This window comes from Triturus cristatus, chromosome 7 (genome assembly GCF_964204655.1).
Source record: "Triturus cristatus chromosome 7, aTriCri1.1, whole genome shotgun sequence".
In the NCBI taxonomy this organism is placed as follows: Eukaryota; Metazoa; Chordata; class Amphibia; order Caudata; family Salamandridae; genus Triturus; species Triturus cristatus.
In genome coordinates, this window is record NC_140590.1 from 30724570 (window position 1) to 30746965 (window position 22396).

At 44.0% G+C, this 22396-nt stretch overlaps 1 protein-coding gene across 1 annotated transcript in view; it reads right to left on the reverse strand.

Moving 5' to 3' along the window:
• Positions 1-21973, reverse strand: part of LOC146808736 (cell adhesion molecule CEACAM6-like) — a 103659-nt gene extending 81686 nt beyond the window's left edge. The window contains exon 1 of the mRNA XM_085614785.1: positions 21668-21973. Coding sequence (XP_085470911.1) covers positions 21668-21854 — 187 coding nt within the window. The 5' untranslated portion in view covers positions 21855-21973. The remainder of the gene's footprint in view (positions 1-21667) is intronic.
• Between the last annotated feature and the right edge of the window lie 423 nt (positions 21974-22396).

Consider the following 22396-nt stretch of genomic DNA (forward strand, 5'->3'; position numbering starts at 1 on the left):
TTTTCATTTATATGTAGTTTCAAAAGGCCTGTGTGCTATTTCTTATGTTAGCCGATTCCTGTGAGCCAGAAATGCATTTTTCCTGGAAGCTCTCGCATTAATGTGCATGTTGGATTTGTTCTTTCTCACATTTTCTGTTGCAGGTGGAAGAATCATCCTTTCTAGGTAGAATAATGTCTTTGTTTTAGGAGTTAGGCTCAGGGTGAAGAGGATACATTTAACACTGATACTGATAGTGAAGAGCTGTTGTACTTTCTCACCAGAGTGAGCTTGGAAATCAAGGTCAACTCACCAAGGCCTGAGAGCATCGCTGCATAATGGAAAATCACCTATGAGGAGGTGGCTTGACCGGATGGCGTGATGTTGCAATGCATCTTGGGATACTACCTGTGGTAGTGAAGTACCATAGTTAGGGAAAGCGTCTGGGGATGTCTGCCTTGCCTTGAGTTTACATCTTAGAATACTTGACCCATCTGACATGAAGAGACTTCTTAGGAAGGCTTCACAGGCTGACACCTTAATGAAACTTGCCTTGGGAAACGCTATGTAGGGATGCAACGCTGGTGGTAGTATAGAGACTGATTAATGCTTTATACCCACAAACTTCCAATGAAGGGAAATCTCGATTTCTGCTCTGTTATTTTCTGTATTCTGATTCTCGAACTAATCATCCTGTGCATGCTGCATCGCCTTAACCTCATCTCTTCCTGGCTTTGTAATAAACTAACAAAACCTAATTGGGAGTCTGTGATTCTTAGGAGTCATGGTAAATTGGTCCTGAAATGTTCGATTGGCTAACGATTTCTCTCCCCTCCACACCTCCATGCTGACAAAAAGTACCATCCACCTGAGGCTCCAGAGCAGATCTAGAATGTGGAACCCGCCTCCTTCACTGTCAATGCCAACAAAGTAGTACAAATACTGAACCTCACCCCTTAATCAGTAGCTTTTCAATGAGTCTTGACTGAGAAGTAGGCTTTGTGTGAAAGCTTTGGAAGACCTAGGGCCAGAGTTAGAAGCTTCTCGTTGCTGTTTGTCCCTGGGTCTGGCAGATGATTTTGAGGAGGTCTACTGCTGTATCCTGCCACGGAAGAAGCAGGATAAGCACTTCCCATAGAGGAGAGGATCAGCTCCCTGATCAGAAAGACAAGATCTAGGCCTATTAGACTGAAGTTAGGGTACAAAGTGCCCAGAACATGTAACATCAAAGAAGTGACACGGATCTTTCAACCCACTTTGACACAACTGACCTAAATGTAGAGATTATTACAGATTGCAAGCTTTAAACACTTATGAGAGATCTTCTGCCCATTAATCATATATGTACATTATTAAAAATGCAAGCAGAATATTCATTTACAGTTGATTTCACATACATATGTCAATCAATCAATCAATCAATTAAAACTTTATTCGGATACAAAATTTGTAACCATAAAAGTATACAAGAATTAAAAACAAAGTTTTGAAATTTAAAATGTTCAAGTAAATCATGAAAAAATTAATATGCATTGATTGTAAATACAACAGGTATATAACACATAATTACTTTTAATTCATTACAATCTAGCGAATTAAGAAAGGTCATAGTTTTCACGATATTTAACGCAAGCTTTTAAAAAACTGGATATTAAAAAGATGCTATGCTCAGTGTCCAAACGTTGTAATGCAAGAAGGGCCGGACGACACTGGCGTAAGCCTATGACTTTTAGTAAAGGTAAAATCCACTTATGACGTGGAAAATCATAATAACTACAAAATAGGACTACGTGCAATAATGATTGTTCAGATTGGCCATCACAGGGACACGGAATTAATTTTCTGGACCAATCTTTTGTCTTCGGGAAGGTAATCAACCGATAGAAAGTGTTAAACCGGAATCGTGTTAAAAGATATTTTTCATAATGGGTGGCACTGGTTAGTAAATATGGCTGAATTCCTAATGAGACTTGTGCAGCGGCAAGATGGAGATTTGTGGGCTTTGAGATCTCTGATGTTAGGCGCAGCTCACGTAGATGAGATAAGCACGCGGTTTTCAGATTTTTGCGTGAAATGTCCGCTGAAGACTCAGGAAGTATGAAAAGAGATTCCAGGTTTACATCTTTCAGAAATTTATAAACATACAGCAGCCACAAGATATTTTTCCAACCGTCTAAGGTGAGACAGTCAGAGATGAGCTGCCGAGTCAGTTTGCATTCTGGAGTAACCCAAAGACGATGCCATAAAAGAATTGGTTGGATTGCAATAAGATCCGAAATGTAATCTTCCCCCAACTCCATGTGGCAACCGTAAATTGGTGAACTTTTGGGGGCGGCCAAAAGGTACCGCAAGAAAGCATTTTCTATTTTTTGGATAGGTTCCGTGTCGATGTAACCCCAGACCCCTGCCCCATACATTGCCACTGGACGGCACTTGGCCCCATAAATCTGAATCAACTCCCGGGAAGGGCGCTGGCCTAGTTTTTGTGCGAATGTGACCAAAGCTGTTGTAGTCCTGAGGAGCCCCAACTTTCTGGCCTGGAGGGTGGGACCCCAACTAGAGGTATTGTCTATCAGAATACCTAAGTAGGGGTATGCAGTAACAGTCTCCAGGATGGTATTGTTTATCTGGATACAGCCGGAATGTCTAAGGCGTTTCCCCATGTGCATGGCAAACGTTTTCTTTATGTTTACTTTTAAGTCGAGGGCTGCCATGAAGTAACAGTATCTATCGAGGAGAAGTTGGAGTTGGCGTGGGGTCCTGGCCATGATCACCGCGTCATCCGCGTAAAGCAACGCGGGTATTGAACGGTGACCAATCGCTGGTAAGTCCTGGCTTCCTGCCAACATCGCAGCTTCTAAACCGTTTGTATATAGATTAAAAAGAAAGGGGGCCAAAACGCATCCCTGTCTGACACCCTTAAGTACTGGAAATGATGCTGTGACTTCCCCCCCCAGACCGTACCGTACTTTAGCTGAGGCCCCTGAATAGAGATTCCGAATAAAATTCACCAGAAGAGGATCTATCCCCATAGCCAAAAGGAGTTTCCATAACTTACTATGGGAAACACAATCGAATGCCGCCGATAAGTCGACGTATGCTAAATGCAACCTCCCCTTTTTTAGCCCCAACGTATTTACCTATCAGTAGGGAAAGGTTTAGTGCCTGCTCCACTGTCCCAAGTTCCTCTCGAAAGCCGTACTGTAGGTCGGAAACCACTTGATTGCTTTCAGCCCAATCCTGGAGTCTTTTAAGAAGCAGCCGACCCATCACCTTGCTGGTAGAATCCAAGAGGGAAATGGGTCGGTAACAGGCAGGACTATTACGGTCGCCCTTCTTAAAGATAGGAAGAAGAATAGAAGTTGTCCAGGACTCTGGTGGGCCGATTTTAGTGGCTGCTTCGAAGACCCTGGTGAGAATTGGGGACCATAGTTCTAAGTTGTTTTTGAATAGGAGTGAACTTGGAAATCAAGGCCAACTCACCAAGGCCTGAAAGCATTGCTGCATAATGGAAAATCACCTATGAGGAGGTGGCTTGACCGGATGGCGTGATGTTGCAATGCATCTTGGGATACTACCTGTGGTAGTGAAGTACCATAGTTAGGGAAAGCGTCTGGGGATGTCTGCCTTGCCTTGAGTTTACATCTTAGAATACTTGACCCATCTGACATGAAGAGACTTCTTAGGAAGGCTTCACAGGCTGACACCTTAATGAAACTTGCCTTGGGAAACGCTATGTAGGGATGCAACGCTGGTGGTAGTATAGAGACTGATTAATGCTTTATACCCACAAACTTCCAATGAAGGGAAATCTCGATTTCTGCTCTGTTATTTTCTGTATTCTGATTCTCGAACTAATCATCCTGTGCATGCTGCATCGCCTTAACCTCATCTCTTCCTGGCTTTGTAATAAACTAACAAAACCTAATTGGGAGTCTGTGATTCTTAGGAGTCATGGTAAATTGGTCCTGAAATGTTCGATTGGCTAACGATTTCTCTCCCCTCCACACCTCCATGCTGACAAAAAGTACCATCCACCTGAGGCTCCAGAGCAGATCTAGAATGTGGAACCCGCCTCCTTCACTGTCAATGCCAACAAAGTAGTACAAATACTGAACCTCACCCCTTAATCAGTAGCTTTTCAATGAGTCTTGACTGAGAAGTAGGCTTTGTGTGAAAGCTTTGGAAGACCTAGGGCCAGAGTTAGAAGCTTCTCGTTGCTGTTTGTCCCTGGGTCTGGCAGATGATTTTGAGGAGGTCTACTGCTGTATCCTGCCACGGAAGAAGCAGGATAAGCACTTCCCATAGAGGAGAGGATCAGCTCCCTGATCAGAAAGACAAGATCTAGGCCTATTAGACTGAAGTTAGGGTACAAAGTGCCCAGAACATGTAACATCAAAGAAGTGACACGGATCTTTCAACCCACTTTGACACAACTGACCTAAATGTAGAGATTATTACAGATTGCAAGCTTTAAACACTTATGAGGGATCTTCTGCCCATTAATCATATATGTACATTATTAAAAATGCAAGCAGAATATTCATTTACAGTTGATTTCACATACATATGTTAAAATAAAACTATTGTTGATAAAACAATTTTCTACCACTTGTTAAAGTGTGTTTATTAGACCTGGCTTTTACAGCAGGTTTATCTATAGATTTTTTGCTTTCTGGCTTTCTGTTTCTAACCTGTTTTTGTTGGTTTTATGACTCTGGGCATTTTACCACTGCTGATCGGTGCTAAAGTGCACATGTTCTCCCTGTTAAATGTATGTACAGATTGGTGTTTCCATTATTGGCTGATTTGATTTACTAGTTAGTCCCTAGTGCAGTGCACTGTGTGTGCCCACGGCCTGTAAATAAAATGTTGCTAGTGGGCCTGCAACACTGATTGTGCCACCCACATAAGCAGCCTGTAAATGTCACTCAGGCCTGCCATTGCAGAGCCTGTGTGTAGTCTGGTACTGCAATGTTGACTTTGCAAGTGTACCCACTTGCCATGCCCTAATCTTCCCTTTTCTTTCATGTTAGTCACCTCTAAGGTAGGCCCAAAGTACCCTTGTGGGCAGGGTGCACTCAAAGTAAAAGGTAGGACATGCCCTGGTGTGTGTGGCATGTCCCAATAGTGAAATACTGCCAATTTCATTTTTCACTATTGCAAGGCTACCTGTTCTCATAGGATAGAATGGAGAGTTTGCTCATGACATCTTATAAACATAACTACCCCTGGAAACAACGTAGGAAAATAATGTTTAGTCTGTCTGAACTCAGACAATTAAAATGCATCTTTTAGTGAGGGTGATTTTTGCATTCTTTGTTTGGAAATACTACTTTTAGAAAATAGGTATTTTCTTGCATAGCCATGCACTGCTAGGATGTGTATTGACTGTCTGGCTTTGGAGTGACAGGAGCTGGGGAGGTGCAGTGGATCCGGAGAGTGTGGAAGAGTCGTGGCTGTGCAAAATATACCTGGGCTGCATTTAGAGTAGGGGGAGGAGATTTCCTTTCCCCTGAATGAGCCTGGTCTACCTTCCACACTGCTGTCTCCAAATCCTGCCAGGAAGCTGCACCAGAGAGGACAAACCTGTTTTGACTGAGCACTGGACTTCTCTGCTACCCGACAACAACAGAATTTGCTCTATAAAAAGAGGGGCCCAGACCCTTGACTTTTAGAACACTTCTGGGAATCAAGAGGAACCTTTGCCAAGGAGAAGCTGAGGAGGAATACTACCCTGTGCTGTTTGCTGTCTGGGATTTGCCTGCAGTGGCTACTTTCTGCCAAGGAAATGGAAAAGGTCTGTTAGAATCCGGGTTCTCTGGTTGGCACAGGTAGGTACTTGTGACAAGCAGGGAACCTTTCCTCTATTCAGAGTAAGGGGTTACACTCCTAAAATAACCCCTGCTCACCCTCTAAGTAGCTTGGCGCGAGCAGACAAGGCTTATCTCAGAGCGTTATAGGTTAAGCATTTGTGAACACATACAGTAACCAAGTGACAACACTACAAATGGACAGCACACAGGTTTTTATATTAAAAATAAGGATTCTTTATATAGAGTTACCACAAGACCATTAAACGACAAAAATACACAATACTGTTACTTTTAAATGGTAGAAGTTTGCTTAGTTCTCTTAAGTTCTTAAATGCGACACTTTAAGTCAATGTACCTTTTAATTAGGCCTGGGCGGCAAATTCCGTTCCGTTCGCGTAATTTGCGTAATTAGGGTAATTTCGCGTTCCGCGGAGAACACGAAATTGCCCAAAAATCTGCGGTCCGCGACTTCGCGAAATTTTTTGCTTGTTCGCGTTCTCAATATGCGTGTTCGCGAGATATTTCACCCCGAGCACGCAAACAGCGATCGCGAACAGGAAAAAAGTTTCGCGAACAAGCAATTCCGCGTGTTCGCGGATTTTATGCGTGTTCGGAGATTTTTACCGTTTCGCGGAGATTTGCGTAACGCGATTACGCAAATTCCGCCCACCCCTACTTTTAATGCGACACGCAGGGCAACGAAAGTGTTGCAACGATGCTTAGGCGATGAAGTTTTTGGTGCAAAGAAATAAAGACGTGAAGATCTTCTGGATGCGTTACGCTTCTCCGATGTTGCGAGAAGACTCGACGCGTCAGCTGCAGCGGCGTCACCCTTTACGCGATGCGATGACAGCGGCCTTGGCAGCGACGTTTGCGAGACGCTTCCGCTCGATGCGATGTTGCAGCGGCAACACCCCTTTACGCGATGCTCCGACAGCAGCTCCGACAGCGGCACGCTTCTCCGTGGATGCGAGGCGCTTTTCTTGATGCGGTGCAATGCGACAGCTACGATGGCTGCGATGGCAACACGCTTCTTTCTCAATGCGAAACTCTTCTCTTGATGCGGTGCGATGCATCAGCTACGATGGCTGCGAAGGCGACACGCTTCTTCGGCGTTGCGAGACACTTCTTGGATGATGCGAGACGCTTCCGCTCGAGGCGATGCGGCAGCGGCGACACACTTTACGAGATGCAACGACAGCAGCTCTGACGGCGGCACGCTTCTCCTTCTTGAGTTGCGCTTCCAGCTCCTTGCGACACGCAGTCCCTCAGAAGGCCTAACAACAGCAGCAGGCACTTCCATAGAACTTTGGGGAGCTGGGGGGTGAAGTCTGTTGTTCCTGAGACTTCAGCAGGAGGCAAGCTCTATTCCAAGCCCTTGGAGATCTTTTGAAGCACAAGTTGAAATAAAGTCTTTGTAGTCTTTCTCCTCTCCTTTCAGCAGCACGACAACCACTAAAGGCCAATCCCCCAGGTCAGGGACAGTACTCCCCCTTACAGCTTTCCCGGTTCCTTCTCCTCAGGCAGAGGTTCTTCTTGTCAAGCAGGATCTAATTTCTTGGGAGCAGGGTCCCAATACTTATACCCCTAATTCCTTTGTTCATCTGGTGTAGAGGGGCCTTTCCCCAGTCCAAACCACTTCCTGAGCACTTTGTTGACATGACTCTGACTTTCTATTCAGGGTGCAGGGCAGAGACATCAGCCGCTCCACAGGAGGTGGAGCCAGCATTGTGGTGGCAGAGCACAGCCCTATTCAGAGTCCAGGTGCACTCCTCCCACCCATCTGGATGTCAATCTCTCTATTCACCACCAGGCTACCTAGCCCTGCCCCTCTGGGTTTCCCCAGCCCTGTCACTCACACAAACCAGACAGGCAGATACACATCATCGCAGAGGCGGGCTGGAATGGTTAGGCAAGCAAATGCCAACTTTCTAAAAGTGGTATTTGCAAACCCAGAATATTAAAATAACCTTTACTAAAAGATGTATTTTATTATTCTGAGTTCAGGCATACTAAACTCGAATTTCTACCATGTTCCCTGGGCCTGTTAGGATCATAGGATGTAACAATTCTAACAGCCCATTCTGGCCTATGGGAACAGGTAGCCTTGCAATAGTGAAAAACGAAAATGGCTGTAATTCACTATTAGGACATGCCACACACATCAGGGCTTGTCCTACCTTATGCTTACAATGCACCCTGCCCTTAGGCCTACCATAGTGGTGACTAATATGAAGTTAAGGGAAGGTTTAGGGACTGGCAAGTGGGTGCACTTGGTCAGTCAGAATGGCACAGGGGCACAGTGCTCTGAGAAGCTAACACCAGCAAAACACATGAGGCACAGCGATAAAAAGTGGGAGACTCTCGCCAAGGTGCCAGGTCTAACAAGGACTTTGCTGTTTGCTGTGTCCCCTACTTGAGGAAGATCTCCAAGGGCTTGAAGAAGAGCTTGCCTCCTGTTCTGAAGTCTCAGGGACATGAAGACTTCACCCCCGCTCCCTTGAACTTCCTTGCTGGGAGTTATGACCTGCCAAGAGGCGCCTGTAGCTGTTCTGGGCCTCCGGAGGTTGTTCTGGACATTGGGAGCTGGAAAAGCAACACAACAATGAGAAGCGTGACACATCCGCTTCTGTTTCCAATGCATTGCAAAAGTAACCAATGCAGCGCCTGCCTGCAGCTCGAGAAATCGCTGCACGCCGCATCAAGTGCACCGGTCTCTGAAGTCCAAGATCACGTAGCGATTCCGACGCAAGCCCTGTTGTGCAACTGCAAGAACTCACGCATCGTCCCGGATCGTAGCATCACATCGAGGCACCAAGTCTGTAGCATCATTGGGAGATGCAGTAAGAAACCGACGCATCACCTCCCCACGCAGTAAGAAACAGATGCATAACTTACTCTGCGGTAAGGAACCGACGCATCACCTCCCCTGCGCAGCAGTAAGGAACAGATGCATCACCTCCCCTGGAGCAAGGAACTGACGCATTACATTCCCTGAGTGCTTAGCTGCACAGAGACACTGGACACTCTGTTTGGCGTAAAAGATCGGATTTATTTAGCTGCAGCTAGTACAGTTATCCCAGAAGTACACGAGGTAGGTTCCCAGGAGACTGCCACTTCACTCCGTGGCGCACAGTCTTTTATAGTACATTGGTGATATATACATTAACCAAGAACACACCTAAAACATACAGGGATAGCCAGTAAGAAAAGTCAGTAAATAGACCAGAACCAATAGGGATAGTTGGTAAACAGAAGTGTCATGTAACTGGGGGAAACCTCTCCTCCATGCGTGTTTGTCACCCCTCCCCACAAGTTAATCAATCTAAGGGCCTGTAACTGACTTTGCAGATGGCGAGACACATTTGTGTGTTTTAGAGGACAGTTGTGAAACGAGAGAATACGAGCAGAGGACAGCGAAGGCCAGATGATAAGATAGAGTCAGAAAAAGAATAGTGTGAACCAACAGATAGTTGAGACAGGGATTAAGGAAACCAGACGGGGATTAGTGCACTCGGACGGTCCCTGACACCAGCTTCGTAAACAGAGGCAGAAGGCTTATTTCGACACGATGTTGCAGAAAAAGCAGAAATGACTTCGTTCGCCGTGCTGCCTGAGTGAGGGCAACACAAAATGGCGGCGGAGCACAAAATGGCGGGTCGATTCGATCGCGATCGAAAATCGAATTTCCTCAGACCCTCCTTTTGCCAGAACTCAGGCAAGGTACATAGACTCATGTCAATCTGAATCAATGTCGATAGCCATGAGGTCATCGAGCTGTTGCTGTAGCATCATTCTAATATTCTCTGTTCTTTGTGGTTTGGGTGTAGGGATGCATACTGTAGCACAGAGGTCGCAGATAGCGGGCCCGCAGTGCATACAAAGGCAACAAGAGAATATAACTGCTAAAACTACTCCAAAGAACGTTAATATTTTCCAACCCCATTTGGACAGTAGTCCCCAAAACCATTCCAATACTGACCAATCTCCTTCATCTTGATGAATAGACTCGGAGATTATATGTAACTTAGAAATGGCTTGGTATACTGTCGGAGGGTCATCAGGTATGAAAATACAGCAACTTGACCCGATCAATCTACACACTCCACCGCGATCTGCAAGAACAAAGGCAACTCGGTTCTGCAAAGTCATAAGACGATTCGCCTGTAGTTCTGCCGTAATATTACTCAAGGCTCCTACAGTGATGTCTTTGGTGGTTTCTACGACACAAACCAGTTGCCTTATATTTCTGCTATTGGCCATAGGACCCTAAAAAGGAAGAAATCCTTTGAGGAAATCTCCTCCCTCTTGTCCTGCTGTGTCCTTTGAATCAATAATCCCTCTGCCATACCTGTTCCGATGATGATTTGGAGAAGCAGTATATGTAGGGGGAAGAAGAAAAGCTATATAACAAGTACCGGAGAAACCAGTCGGCAACCACGTGTAAGCACAATCATGGCAGATAAAATACGTGCCCTGGGATGGTACTAACGGCGGTAAATTCTGAGAAGAGAAGCTGTATGTGTGAGAACAGCTATTTCTGTGTTTGGTGTCAGCAGACCGGTCATTTATCTGTAGACAGAAATTGCCCTGATGAGGTATAGTCCATATTGGTAGTGACTTTCCCTGCTTAACCTTATCACTAAGGCTAGTGATATAATGCAAGACGTTCCAATTGGTGTATGCATTTCTTTCATCAATAGAAATGTTCCTATTTTCCATGATTTTAGCCATAGCCACCATACCCTTCATCAATGAACTATGGCTGAAATCTGGACCACCAATATATGAGCTAACAGGTCGCCTAAATTTACTTTGATAAGCATTAGAGAATATAACGACGTAAGCCCAAGCAGAACCCTCATAGGAGAATGGAAGAACCAAATACGGCATCCCATTTTCTGTGGTTTGTGGCATAATTCCACATACCCAACAGTTGGTTGTATTTATTACTAATTGGTGTTGATGCAATAATTGAATAAATGAATTATTATAATACTCGGTTCGTCGAACGAATTCATGATTAGGAAGTGTATGAAATAGATGCGGAGAGACAGTAAAAGACAAAGAGATAGAAGGAGGGACAACTTTTTGCTGCATGGCATGAACAATCCAACCTATACACGCCAAAAGAATACACAATAATATAAAGATACATAAAGCAATACTAAAACGATTGTACATAGATCTACATTGTTTCTTTTTGATTCCATTCTCTCTCTCTCTTTCACCTAATGTAGCTTCCATCTTTCTAAATGGATGCTCACGGCAATCTTCCTCAATCACTTAAGTCATGATTGTCTGCCGTCCTATGACACTGCAAGTCCTGCAGACCTATTGCCACTACTCAGGTCGCAACTAAGACTCCTACCGTGACCCTGCAACCGGGACAGAAGACTACATAGGAGAGAGAATCTTAAGTGTTCTTATTTAGTCGGGATCTCAGGTTATATCTTTCCTTGTTCGGGACAATTTGTTCTTGAAACAATGTTCGTGGGTTTGTAGTGTCTAAACGACGATGTGATGGTATTGCTTCCTGGAGAATGTCGTCGTCCTCTTTCTCTGACAGTGTTCCATTCAGGCGTGCATCACTAAAAGGTACAAAACGTGGAACCTTCTCGCTTTCTGAGTCACTAATGCCCTTACGTACCCACTGATCAAACGGTAAAGGCAAAGGCACTTTCTTACAATGCACGCCGTGAATCCAGTTTTTCTTCCCTTCGACTTTTACTGCTGTTCTTGTGGTAAGGAGTACCAACCGAGGCTCTCTCCAGCGAGGCTCCAAGTTCTTTGTCCTCTGGAAATTCTTCACGCAGACCCAGTCACCTGGTTGGATGGAATGACCTGGGTCTGTGGAGGCCTCTGGCAAAGCACTCTGAACCTGTTGATGGAGAACACGCAATTTTGTCGTCAGGTCATGCAAGTAATCAACCAACATTGGATATGGCAAGTCTGAGTATTTCTTAGGGCGAGGGACTCCCCATATATTAGCTGGGCATCCAAAAACCACCTCGTAAGGGCTAAGCCCCAAACGAGAGTGTACTGCTGTTCTGGTGGATAGAAGAGCTAGTGGTAGAGCATCGGGCCAATTTAGTCCTGTACTAGCCTGCACTTTTGCAAGCTTTAGCTTTAAAGTACCATTGTAGCATTCCACTAGACCCGCTGATTGTGGATGGTTTGCCGCATGGAACTTTTGCTTAATACCAAGTCCCGCACAAACTTTTTGCATAACCTGGCCCACAAATTCGCTCCCATTGTCACTCCAGACAATGCGCGGCAAACCAAACCTGGGGAAGAATTCTTTCAAGAGTATTTTAGCAGTTGACAGGGCTGTGTTATCTTTTAAGGGGTAGGCCTCTATCCATCTTGAAAAAGTACAAACTACCACCAGAACATATTTGAGGTTGTTACACCTTTCCATATGAATGTAATCAATTTGTATTACCTCAAATGGATATGTTGGAGGAGCAAAATGACCTGCTGGAGTTGGAGTTCCCTTACCCGGATTATACATCAGACAGACAATACAATGTTTTACTACATTGTCTGCACACTTTGGAATTCCTTTGTTTTGCCACACTGGAGCTAGAAGCTTGCATATGCCTTTTGCACCTAGGTGAGCTGGACCATGCGCCATAGTAACTACTGGTAGTACATAGGCGTCTGGTAACAACCAACGTTGGTGCTCGGACAATTCCACCCAACATCCCATCTCATCTAACATTCCCGTACTTTCTTTCCACTTTCTCAATTCTTTCTCTGTAGCCTCTTTCTGAATCGCTTTCACGCTTTCCACTGTATCCTCGTACATTCCTCTCTCTCTGACCCAATTCGCAGGACCCGCAACATACATTCGACTCGTCACATCTCTCGTTGTCTTTTTCGCTATCTCATCTGCAAATGCATTTCCTTGGCCAACATTGTCTGTAATTTTCTTGTGTGCACTACACTTTATGATAGCTATCTGAGCAGGTAAAGTAAGTGACTCAAGAAGATCAGTCACTAACTGGCCATGTTGTATTTTAGTGCCATGTGAGGTAAGGAATCCCCTTTTCTTCCATAAGCGCCCGAAATTAAACGCTACACCAAACGCGTATTGACTGTCAGTGTATACGTTTACTTTCTTCCCTTTTGATAACACACACTCTCTTGTTAAGGCTATTAGCTCTGCTGCTTGAGCTGAATTGTGTCTAACACGTGCTGTTTCTACAATTGTATGTAAACTAGTGACTGCATAAGCTGATACTGTCTCTCCACTAGGAAGTTTGAAACAAGAACCATCCACCCATAGAATCCCATCTGGATTTTCTAGTGGTGTATCTCTCAAGTCAATCCTTCCTTTTGTCTCTTCCTCAGTACGGACAAAACAATCATGCTGTTCTTGAACACCATTCTCTTCTGGAAGAGGCAATAATGTAGCTGGATTCAAGGTGTTACATCGTTTGATATGCACGTGACTAGCCAAGAGCGTCAGCTCGTATCCAGATAGACGAGCACTAGTCAGATGCTGTGTTTCGTTCTGTTTAATAAGGTATCCACAGCATGTGGGACCATAACAATAAGAGTGTTATCTAACACCACTCCAGCAGACTGTCGAATAGAAATTGCTGCTGCTGCTGTTGCTCTAAGACAACTTGGCAATGCTTTGGCTACTGGATCCAACGTAGCTGAGAAATAAGCACATGGTCGCTGTTTGTCTCCAAAACGCTGTGTTAAAACTGATAATGCACAACCCTCTCTCTCATGGACATAGAGCGTGAAAGGCTTATTGTAATCGGGAGTACCCAACACAGGAGCAGAGCATAAGGCAGTGCGTAAATTAGTGAAACTCTTCTGACATTCGTCAGTCCATGGAAGAGGCTGAGGCGTATCTTTTAATGTAAGTGTCAATAGTGGTTTGGCTATCAAGGAGAAATTCGGAATCCACTGCCTACAATAAGAAGTGATGCCTAAGAAGGCACGTACTTCTCTTTGTGTGGATGGCACAGACAACTGCGCAATCGCTTGAATGCGCTCTGGGGTTAATCGTCTTCCCTCCTTTGATAAGAGATGACCCAAGTAAGTAACTTCTTGACGAACATATTGTAATTTGGAGGGTGAAACTTTGTGATTCAGATCAAACAGGTGTTGTAACAATGCAACAGTCACATTTTTGCAAATCTCCTCTGAATCAGCAGCTATTAATAAGTCATCCATGTACTGTAAAAGAGCAGCACCGGACGGTAAATGAAAGGTATCCAGATGACTCTTTAAAGCTTGACTGTAAATAGAGGGACTTTCACAATAGCCTTGTGGTGTGCGTTTGAACCGGAAGCTTCGGCCTCCAAGAGAGAAACCAAAAATATCCCTACTTTCTTCTGCAATAGGAATACTAAAGAAGGCATTCTTTAGATCGATAACAGAAAACCAAGTCGCTGTGGAAGGTATCATCGTCAACAAAGCAGTAATATCCGGGACCACCGGAAACTTTGGTACGACAATTTTGTTTACCTCTCGAAGATCAATTACAAAACGGTAAACTGGAGGTTGAGAAGGATCAGTACGTTTAAGAACAGGAAGAATAGGACTGTTACATATGTTTCCCCTTGTTTCTTCAACCACACCCTTCTGAATCAAATCATGGATGATTTCTAAAAGCGCTTTTTCACCTTCAGTGGAAATTCTATACTGGGGAATACGTGGCAATTCAACATTAGGTTTGAGAGTGACAACATAAGGTGGAATTTCAAGACAACCAACATCGTTCGGACCTGTAGCCCAAAGCGTTGTAGGGAGAGAAAGCAATTCAGGTGGGAATTGGACTTTAGACAAATACATTGGGGAAGTCAGTTTCTGTCCTAAAGTGAGATGTACACCAGATGGAGAACAATATATCGTAGCATGCATTCTTTTCAACAAGTCCAAGCCCAACAGATTCTCACCACAACCATTCGTTAACAGAAGCGTAGCTTCCAGATCATAAGGGCCAATTGAAATAGGCAAAGGGATAGAGACAAGATTACGAACTGGGGCGCCAGAAAATCCTACGGATACATTCGTTAAGCCAGACAAAGGTGCCCCAGGGAGTTTAGAATGAATGATAGAACTTCTCATCGAACCAGTATCTAAAAGAAATGGCTCTGAAACACCCATTGTAGTGACATCAACATAAGGTCCATTCTGATCTACTGGAATCGACACAACTCCCTTACTTTGTCCATGGCTGTCCTAGTTAGCATGAAGACTTTCACTCTGGCCTTCAATATAATGATCTTCATTGTAATATTGTGTAGACCTAACATTTTGCTGATCGAAGTAGTTCACGGAATTTGGAGGAGGAAGGGAACGTTGTTCTTGAGTCAACATACCTCGACCTCTACCTCTGTTTGCTGACTGGAGGCCACCACGACCTCGTGAAGCAGATGGTGCTCCATTGCGCTGCAATAAAACTGGACAACTATTCTTAAAGTGACCTTCTTCCTTACAATAGGCACATTGATTAGGGCCTAACAAACGTCGCGGAACATACGGTTCAGGCTTTTGATACAACCTTTGAAACTGCTGAGGCTGTTGAAACTGAGGCTGAACATAGCGAGGAGGATAAGCCTGTTGCAAGAGAACCTTTGTTTTTACTTCTTTCGTCTTTTTCTCTTGTTTTTCTTTTTCTTCTTTATCTCTGTTTTCATAATATTGAGCAGTAGCCAATATCTGGGCTGAAGAAGAAACAGCCCATGAACTTTCGGAGTCTTTTAATTTGTGTGATAGCTCAGGAAGCAAATTAAATACAAACTTGTCTACAAATAATCGCTGTCCACCCTCTGTAGCCATATCTTGACCACTATGATCAATAAATGTCTCCTCAAAACGAGTGAAGAAATCGGAGACACTCTCATCTCTCTTTTGTTTACATGCTGCCAGTTTATCCCAATTTACTCTCAAGGCAGGCTGCATCGTTTTCATTAATGTAATAATCCTACCAGGGAGTTCCGTAATCAAACCACCAGGCTTCGCACCACCCACTTGAGCTGCATCTACGGCAATTATAGCATTCCAATCACCACCCAATTCTTGAACGTGATCTTCTTTACGAATCTTAGCCCATAATGCTTGTGGAACTATATTTCCCATCAACATATCGATATCAGCTAAGTTCATGATGCAAGCGTCAACAGTTTGTGACAATTCTTTATAATAACCCGCAGGATTTTCCCGTGGATCCGGTAGAGACTGTTTGAGTGCTAAAACTTCAGATCTCTTCCAGGGGACATTTACCCATATACGCTGGAAGTGGGCAGGAACAGCTGGATTATTACCCTGTGCTGCAACCGCTTCCTTCCCGATGAGGAACCTCTCTCATCGGGTAATTTTTCAGTGTCAATCTAACCGAAGGATCGGAATCAAGGAAAGTCTGAGAGGACAATAAAGTTCTAAAGGTAACAAGTGTCCTTACAGCATTCTCTACCTTGGAACCCACAATAAGACCTTTATCAAAGTCAGCCTGAATATCTAACAGACCCTGTGGTACCGAACTTAAATTCATATCCTCCCACTCTTTAGCAAGAATATCACACATTAAATTAAAAACATATCTTTGCGTAGGCGCATTCAATTGTGAAAAGGTGGACATAATATCAAGCACACTATATTGGGGACCCCTCTCGATCCATTTACGTGCGAGAGAGTCCAATTTTTCTCGTTCCTCAGAAGCTGGGAACTGACTACGAGACTGTCTTCGAGCAAAAGCCGGAGACACATTTAAAGCTTCAAAGAAAGGAGATATGATACCAGTGACAGTGTCTGTGAGCCGCTTACTTCTGTGGAGAAGTGTGGCTCAATGATTAGAGCGGCAGACCCTGATGCAGAGGTCTAGCCGGGACCAGGGTTCAATTCCCCGCCTCGGCGGGTCTTGGGCTCATAAATTCCACGGACCTGATAATTCTCGCCTAGGTGCCATTCCAATCATGGAGTCCCACTCTGCAACTCTGGGCAATAGCTTGCTTAATCTCCACAACGGCCCCCACAACGCTAAGGATGCCTGGCCTCCACCTTGGGGGTGCCCAGGAGTGGACGCCTCACAGGGAAAGCCAGGATGGGTTCCACAGCGGTATTCGTACAAGCGCCTTGAGACCCTTGCGGGTGAGTAGTGCGCTATACAAGTATCAATTTACAATTTACGCACAGACGGAGAATTGGACATAAAGAAAGGGGACAAGGTATTAGGCGAACTAACAGAAAGAGAACCAGTAATTGCCGGAGGAGCAGAAGGCAAGGGAGATCGAAGTTCAGGAGATGAGGGCAAAGAAGTAAAGCTGGTAGGGGCGGTAATACTGGAAGGGGCAAATTCGGAAGAGCCGGAGCAGGCGGAGGTACTGCTGGCGGCTGAACAGGCTGTAACAACGGAAGTGCATTAGCACCTTGTACATAGGGCGGAGGCAATCTCAATAGGTGAGACATCAGGGGATCTTCTTCTAGATCTTTCTTTTTATCGGGAGGGGAAATAGGCAACACTGGATAGCATTTATCTATCACCATACGATGCTGTCTCTCTGAAATTTTCATTGCATTATTTATTTCGTCATCTTTAAATTGTTGGGCAGCCTGTATAATCGTCATACCCTGTGTTTTCCTATCTCGCTTTGCTTGCTTAATTTCTCTCTGTTTGGCTTCCTTACGCCAAAGGCGGAAAGAGTCATACATTGCCGGCCGGGCTTTTCTTTTAAATAACGCTGTCTCCAAATTATCTAAAATAATAGTCTCGAAACTACCATTTTCTGGCCATTTTAAAACACCATCTTTTTTCGTGTATCGGGTCCGTGCCTTGTTAAAAGCAATGGGGCCAACACCATGTTTTGAATAGAGCTCATAAGTGGGAGTTCCAACCGAAGGAATCGGACAAGAGTCCTCAAGTCGGAAATCCCTATTACAACCAAGGCAACAACATCTTCCAAACTTAGTCAGACCAGACATCTCGCAATGTCTCCGGACTGTTCACAAACTTCAAGGGGGTAAATTTCAATTTACGCAGTACAAATGCACTTACCCCTCGGCTTCGTCTATTGCAATAGTCGAATCTAAGAAACCAAAGTAACAAAACTAAGAACCAAAATTGTGGGAGCGACCCACCAAAATATACTTAACTAAGGACGTCTTCTTACGCCAACAGAGGTCCGTCTATCGTCTCGCTTTACCATACATCACCAAAGGAAGGGCCGAGGCAGGGCGGCAGTCAGGGCAGCAGTCTTCAGTAGCCGTCAGGAAGGAGTAACCACGCTGCAAAAGACTTTCGGACCACTTCGACATACAGGGGTCACTTGACGTGGCTCGCGATTCCTCCAGAATTTTCTTGCGGGGTTCCTCACGACCTTCAGGCAGAACCACTACCACTGAAGCCGCCCCACATTGGGCGCCAGTTGAAGAACCAGAACCTTATGGGCCTGGCGGCGCAGGGTACGCCTTAATCTCCGGGGTTCTCCTGCGTGGCGCACAGTCTTTTATAGTACATTGGTGATATATACATTAACCAAGAACACACCTAAAACATACAGGGATAGCCAGTAAGAAAAGTCAGAAAATAGACCAGAACCAATAGGGATAGTTGGTAAACAGAAGTGTCATGTAACTCGGGGAAACCTCTCCTCCATGCGTGTTTGTCACCCCTCCCCACAAGTTAATCAATCTAAGGGCCTGTAACTGACTTTGCAGATGGCGAGACACATTTGTGTGTTTTAGAGGACAGTTGTGAAATGAGAGAATACGAGCAGAGGACAGCGAAGGCTAGATGATAAAATAGAGTCAGAAAAAGAATAGTGTGAACAAACAGATAGTTGAGACAGGGATTAAGGAAACCAGACGGGGATTAGTGCACTCGGCCGGTCCCTGACACCAGCTTTGTAAACAGAGGCAGAAGGCTTATTTCGACACGATGTTGCAGAAAAAGCAGAAATGCAGAAATGACTTTGTTCGCCGTGCTGCCTGAGTGAGGGCAACACAAAATGGCGGCGGAGCACAAAATGGCGGGTCGATTCGATCGCGATCTAAAATCGAATTTCCTCAGACCCCCATTTCTAACAGTTGTTATTTGGCTAAGTGCCAACTAGGCCTCAGTTAGGACTCAACGGAATCTTGCCCACAATGGATGTCTCATCATGTTCATGCTTTGTTATTGTTTCTGCTGCACGTACCAAAGCAAACAGTAGATGGCACTCTTCTCAAAGAAGACTCACACGCAGGGCTCACTGTTGGGACAGTTTTCCAAGGATCTTCAGTTTGCAAACAGTATTGCATTTATTCACAATGGTTCTCATTCTTTTATGTAACTAATTTATTCTGACACCACTAGATTATATTAGGTCAGAAGGCCTGAATCAATATTCATTCCTAGTAAGGTCGTAAGCCGATTATAAAGTCTTTATTCTGGTTTATTCAAAAAATGTTTCACTCAGATCACCGTGATGCACTTTGCATATTTTTGTTTACTTAAATTTACTATATAAACCCTCGAATTTGGGTGAAACGGGTGATCTTTGGGTTCTACTAGGGATATTGACCAATTTCTTACTGATTTTGCTGCACTTATGGGCCTTAACTTATGGGCCTTAAAGCATTTCTCAGTTTTTATGGTCACTATTTTTTATTATTCTGCATTAAGTACTTTTATGGGACTCGATTTTATGTAACCCAGCAGCGTTTGCATGTCATTATTTCTCAGTTGTACTCTTATGATTTTTGTAATAAACCTTCTGTTTTTTTTAAAATTCCCATCAGGAACTGATGTACTGTGTCAGTCCTTTCTTTATTGGCTGTATTTTGAATTACTGTTTGATACCTTGTCTCTGAGACACATTGCCACACAAAGTGGAGGTCTAAAAAGATCCCCAATCTACCACCTGAGGGCATTCTTTTGAGGTGTAACATTAGGGGGTACCGCACGCTCCCATACCTACATCGCCATTGACCATTCCTGACCGCTCAACTTTGCCGGAGCCTGTGTGGGCCTATTTTGCAGTGACACAGAGGTTTCCCTTCTCATCTGGACCTCTCAGCCATTACTGCAGAATTGCTTGAATCATGTTGTCAGTTCCAGCGGTTATGGATAGGGGTGTCACATTTTTGAGATGCAATTGTATGGTGCCAAACAGAATAAGGACCAGTCACAAAAGGAAGTTACACTTGTGGGTAATTTACACGTATACATTTAATCCTACACTGTTAAGTAACTTTATTACTGCCTGCTATTAACAAAATCTGAGTGCAAAGTTACTAAAAAGTGTAGGTTGCACGTCTCCACCTCCTGAAAAAGAGGAGGAGCCTAACTTGCATAAGTGAATCACTACAAAAAAAAAGAAACAGTAGTGCATCTACTACCACACATGACCAACTCCTACAAGAAAAAAACAGCTCCATATAACAGAATGGAAAAATGGACTTCAATGTAAACCCCTATTAAATAATGTTAATTTGAAAATAAATTATTTCAAAAAGGCAAAAATCACTAGCAATTATTTATGTACAATCACTTTATTATCAATGCAAAGGTTTTGTTCTTTTGGTTACGAAGTATTTTTATTTAAACATGATAAAATATTTTCAATGTAATTTTATATATTTACATTTATCATACATATATAACATTATTTTACATTACTATTGAACATTAAAATATTCCTATAAACTTTCTTTACTTTTCCCTATATCATGAAGAGATTTCTGCCAATGGGGATTAGCTCGCTCTATGGTGAAGTGGGGAAAATTTGCACATATTTTATCATGTTGAGATATCCACCCTGACGGTTGAATATCTCTGTGGTAAAGTATGGGGCAAAGTAAAACAAGTTTATTCAACTTGGAAAAGTATGTTAAAATATTTTCTTATGTTAAATAATAATGTCAATTATTTCATTTATTTACTTTAAATGTAAAGTGAGGAGACATGCTACAGCACTATTCCCAACATTTTGATTAAGAATTTAAATGATTTAAAATATTCTCAATAGCATTTTAATTAGTTGCACCAAATATACATTAAAAATACATTCTCACCCGAGTAAAAACATATTCTTATGCATTAAATAATAAAAGTGAGTCATGAATTTAATTAAAAGTAATTTGATTATATATAATACAGTGTATTGTTTCATCAATTTTTTCATGCAAAAAAGGATATTGAAATATTTTAGAAACATGTTAAAAATATGTACTGTTTTTAACAATAAATTATATGTACTTATAATTCTAATTTTTTTAAATAATTTAATGTATTATTATTTCCTATGGTCCTGAACAGGGTGCAGTTAGTCTTGGGTAAAGTCCCCTAAAATGCATGTTTGTGGTCATTCCGAACTTTGATCCAGCCCTTTCTCACTATGGAAATGATCTAGATTCAGCCAGCAAAGGGCTCTCCCTGCAGCTTGGCGGTTACGTAAGGGGAGACGTTTTACCAATGGGAAATTAATTTTGTGTGGAGAAATAAAAAGAAGAGAAAAAAAGTTTTTTTTACACGTGACGTCATTTCCCCTGTGTGTGTCTTTACAGTAGTTACAATTCGAAAGTGGGGAAAATCCCTCTCGCATGACATCTCGAGGTGTGCGAATCGAACTCTACTCCTGGTGTAGCACTATAGGCGTGAATGTTTCTGAAGTATAAAAAAGTCTAAAAGTACTTTCAAGCTCTGTGTGCACTTTTAGAGTACTGGCTGTGACTCGCCCCAGGTATACAAAAGTGGAGATACCCCGCCCACTGGTCCCAACGCGGGGGTGGTGAGAGATTGTTGGTGGACAATGGGCACGAGCAGCCCTACCCCGGGGCCTCGTCAGACACGGATCTCCTCTCGGGCTGTCCCCGGGAGGAGGAGGAGGAAGGGAGTGAGTGAATACCCCGTCCAGTGTGGCACTCACCGTACACTCGCAGCTGGCTGTAGACTTTTCTCGGTGATGCATTATTTGGTGACACAAACAGTGTGTAGTTCCCGGTGTCGTTCGTCCGCAGGTCTCGGATGAACAGGGTCCCGTCGGTGCTCACGCTCTCCCGGCCCGTGGACAGGGGGCCAGCGGTCTGTCTGGAAGTCGGCGAAAAGTAACCCATGATCTTTTGTGACGGATTCACCCTTGTCCCTGCGTACCAGGAAAAATCCAGTATATCCGTAGTAAGCGGGGAAGCGAAGGCGACTGTCTGTCCCACCGCAGCATTGAACGCCTCTGGCCAGGGCGCCTGACCCGCTGTCCACTGGGTCCAGACACTGAGCCAGGCTGCAAGGGAGAAGAGAAGAGGTGAAAAGGAGGAGGGAAGAGAAGAGAAAAAAAGAAAAGAGAAGAGAAGAGGCGAGAAGAGAAGAGATGAGATGAGAAGAGACGAGAAGAGAAGAAACAGAGAAGAGAAGAGAAAAGAAGAGAAGAGATGAGAAGAGGAGAGGAGAGGCGAGGGGGGTGGGGAGGAGGAGGGGGAGAAGGAGGAGGAGGAGAGATGAGAAGAGAAGAGAAGAGATGAGATGAGATTAGAACAAATGTGCTGGAGGGTGAGGTCAAATATTAGAAATGGTTGCATTATTCAGAAGTAGACCCCACCCTGCCCCCTCCATCCAAGGCAGACGCGTCACCTGCACTAACACCAGCCCTGGCTTCTAGTTA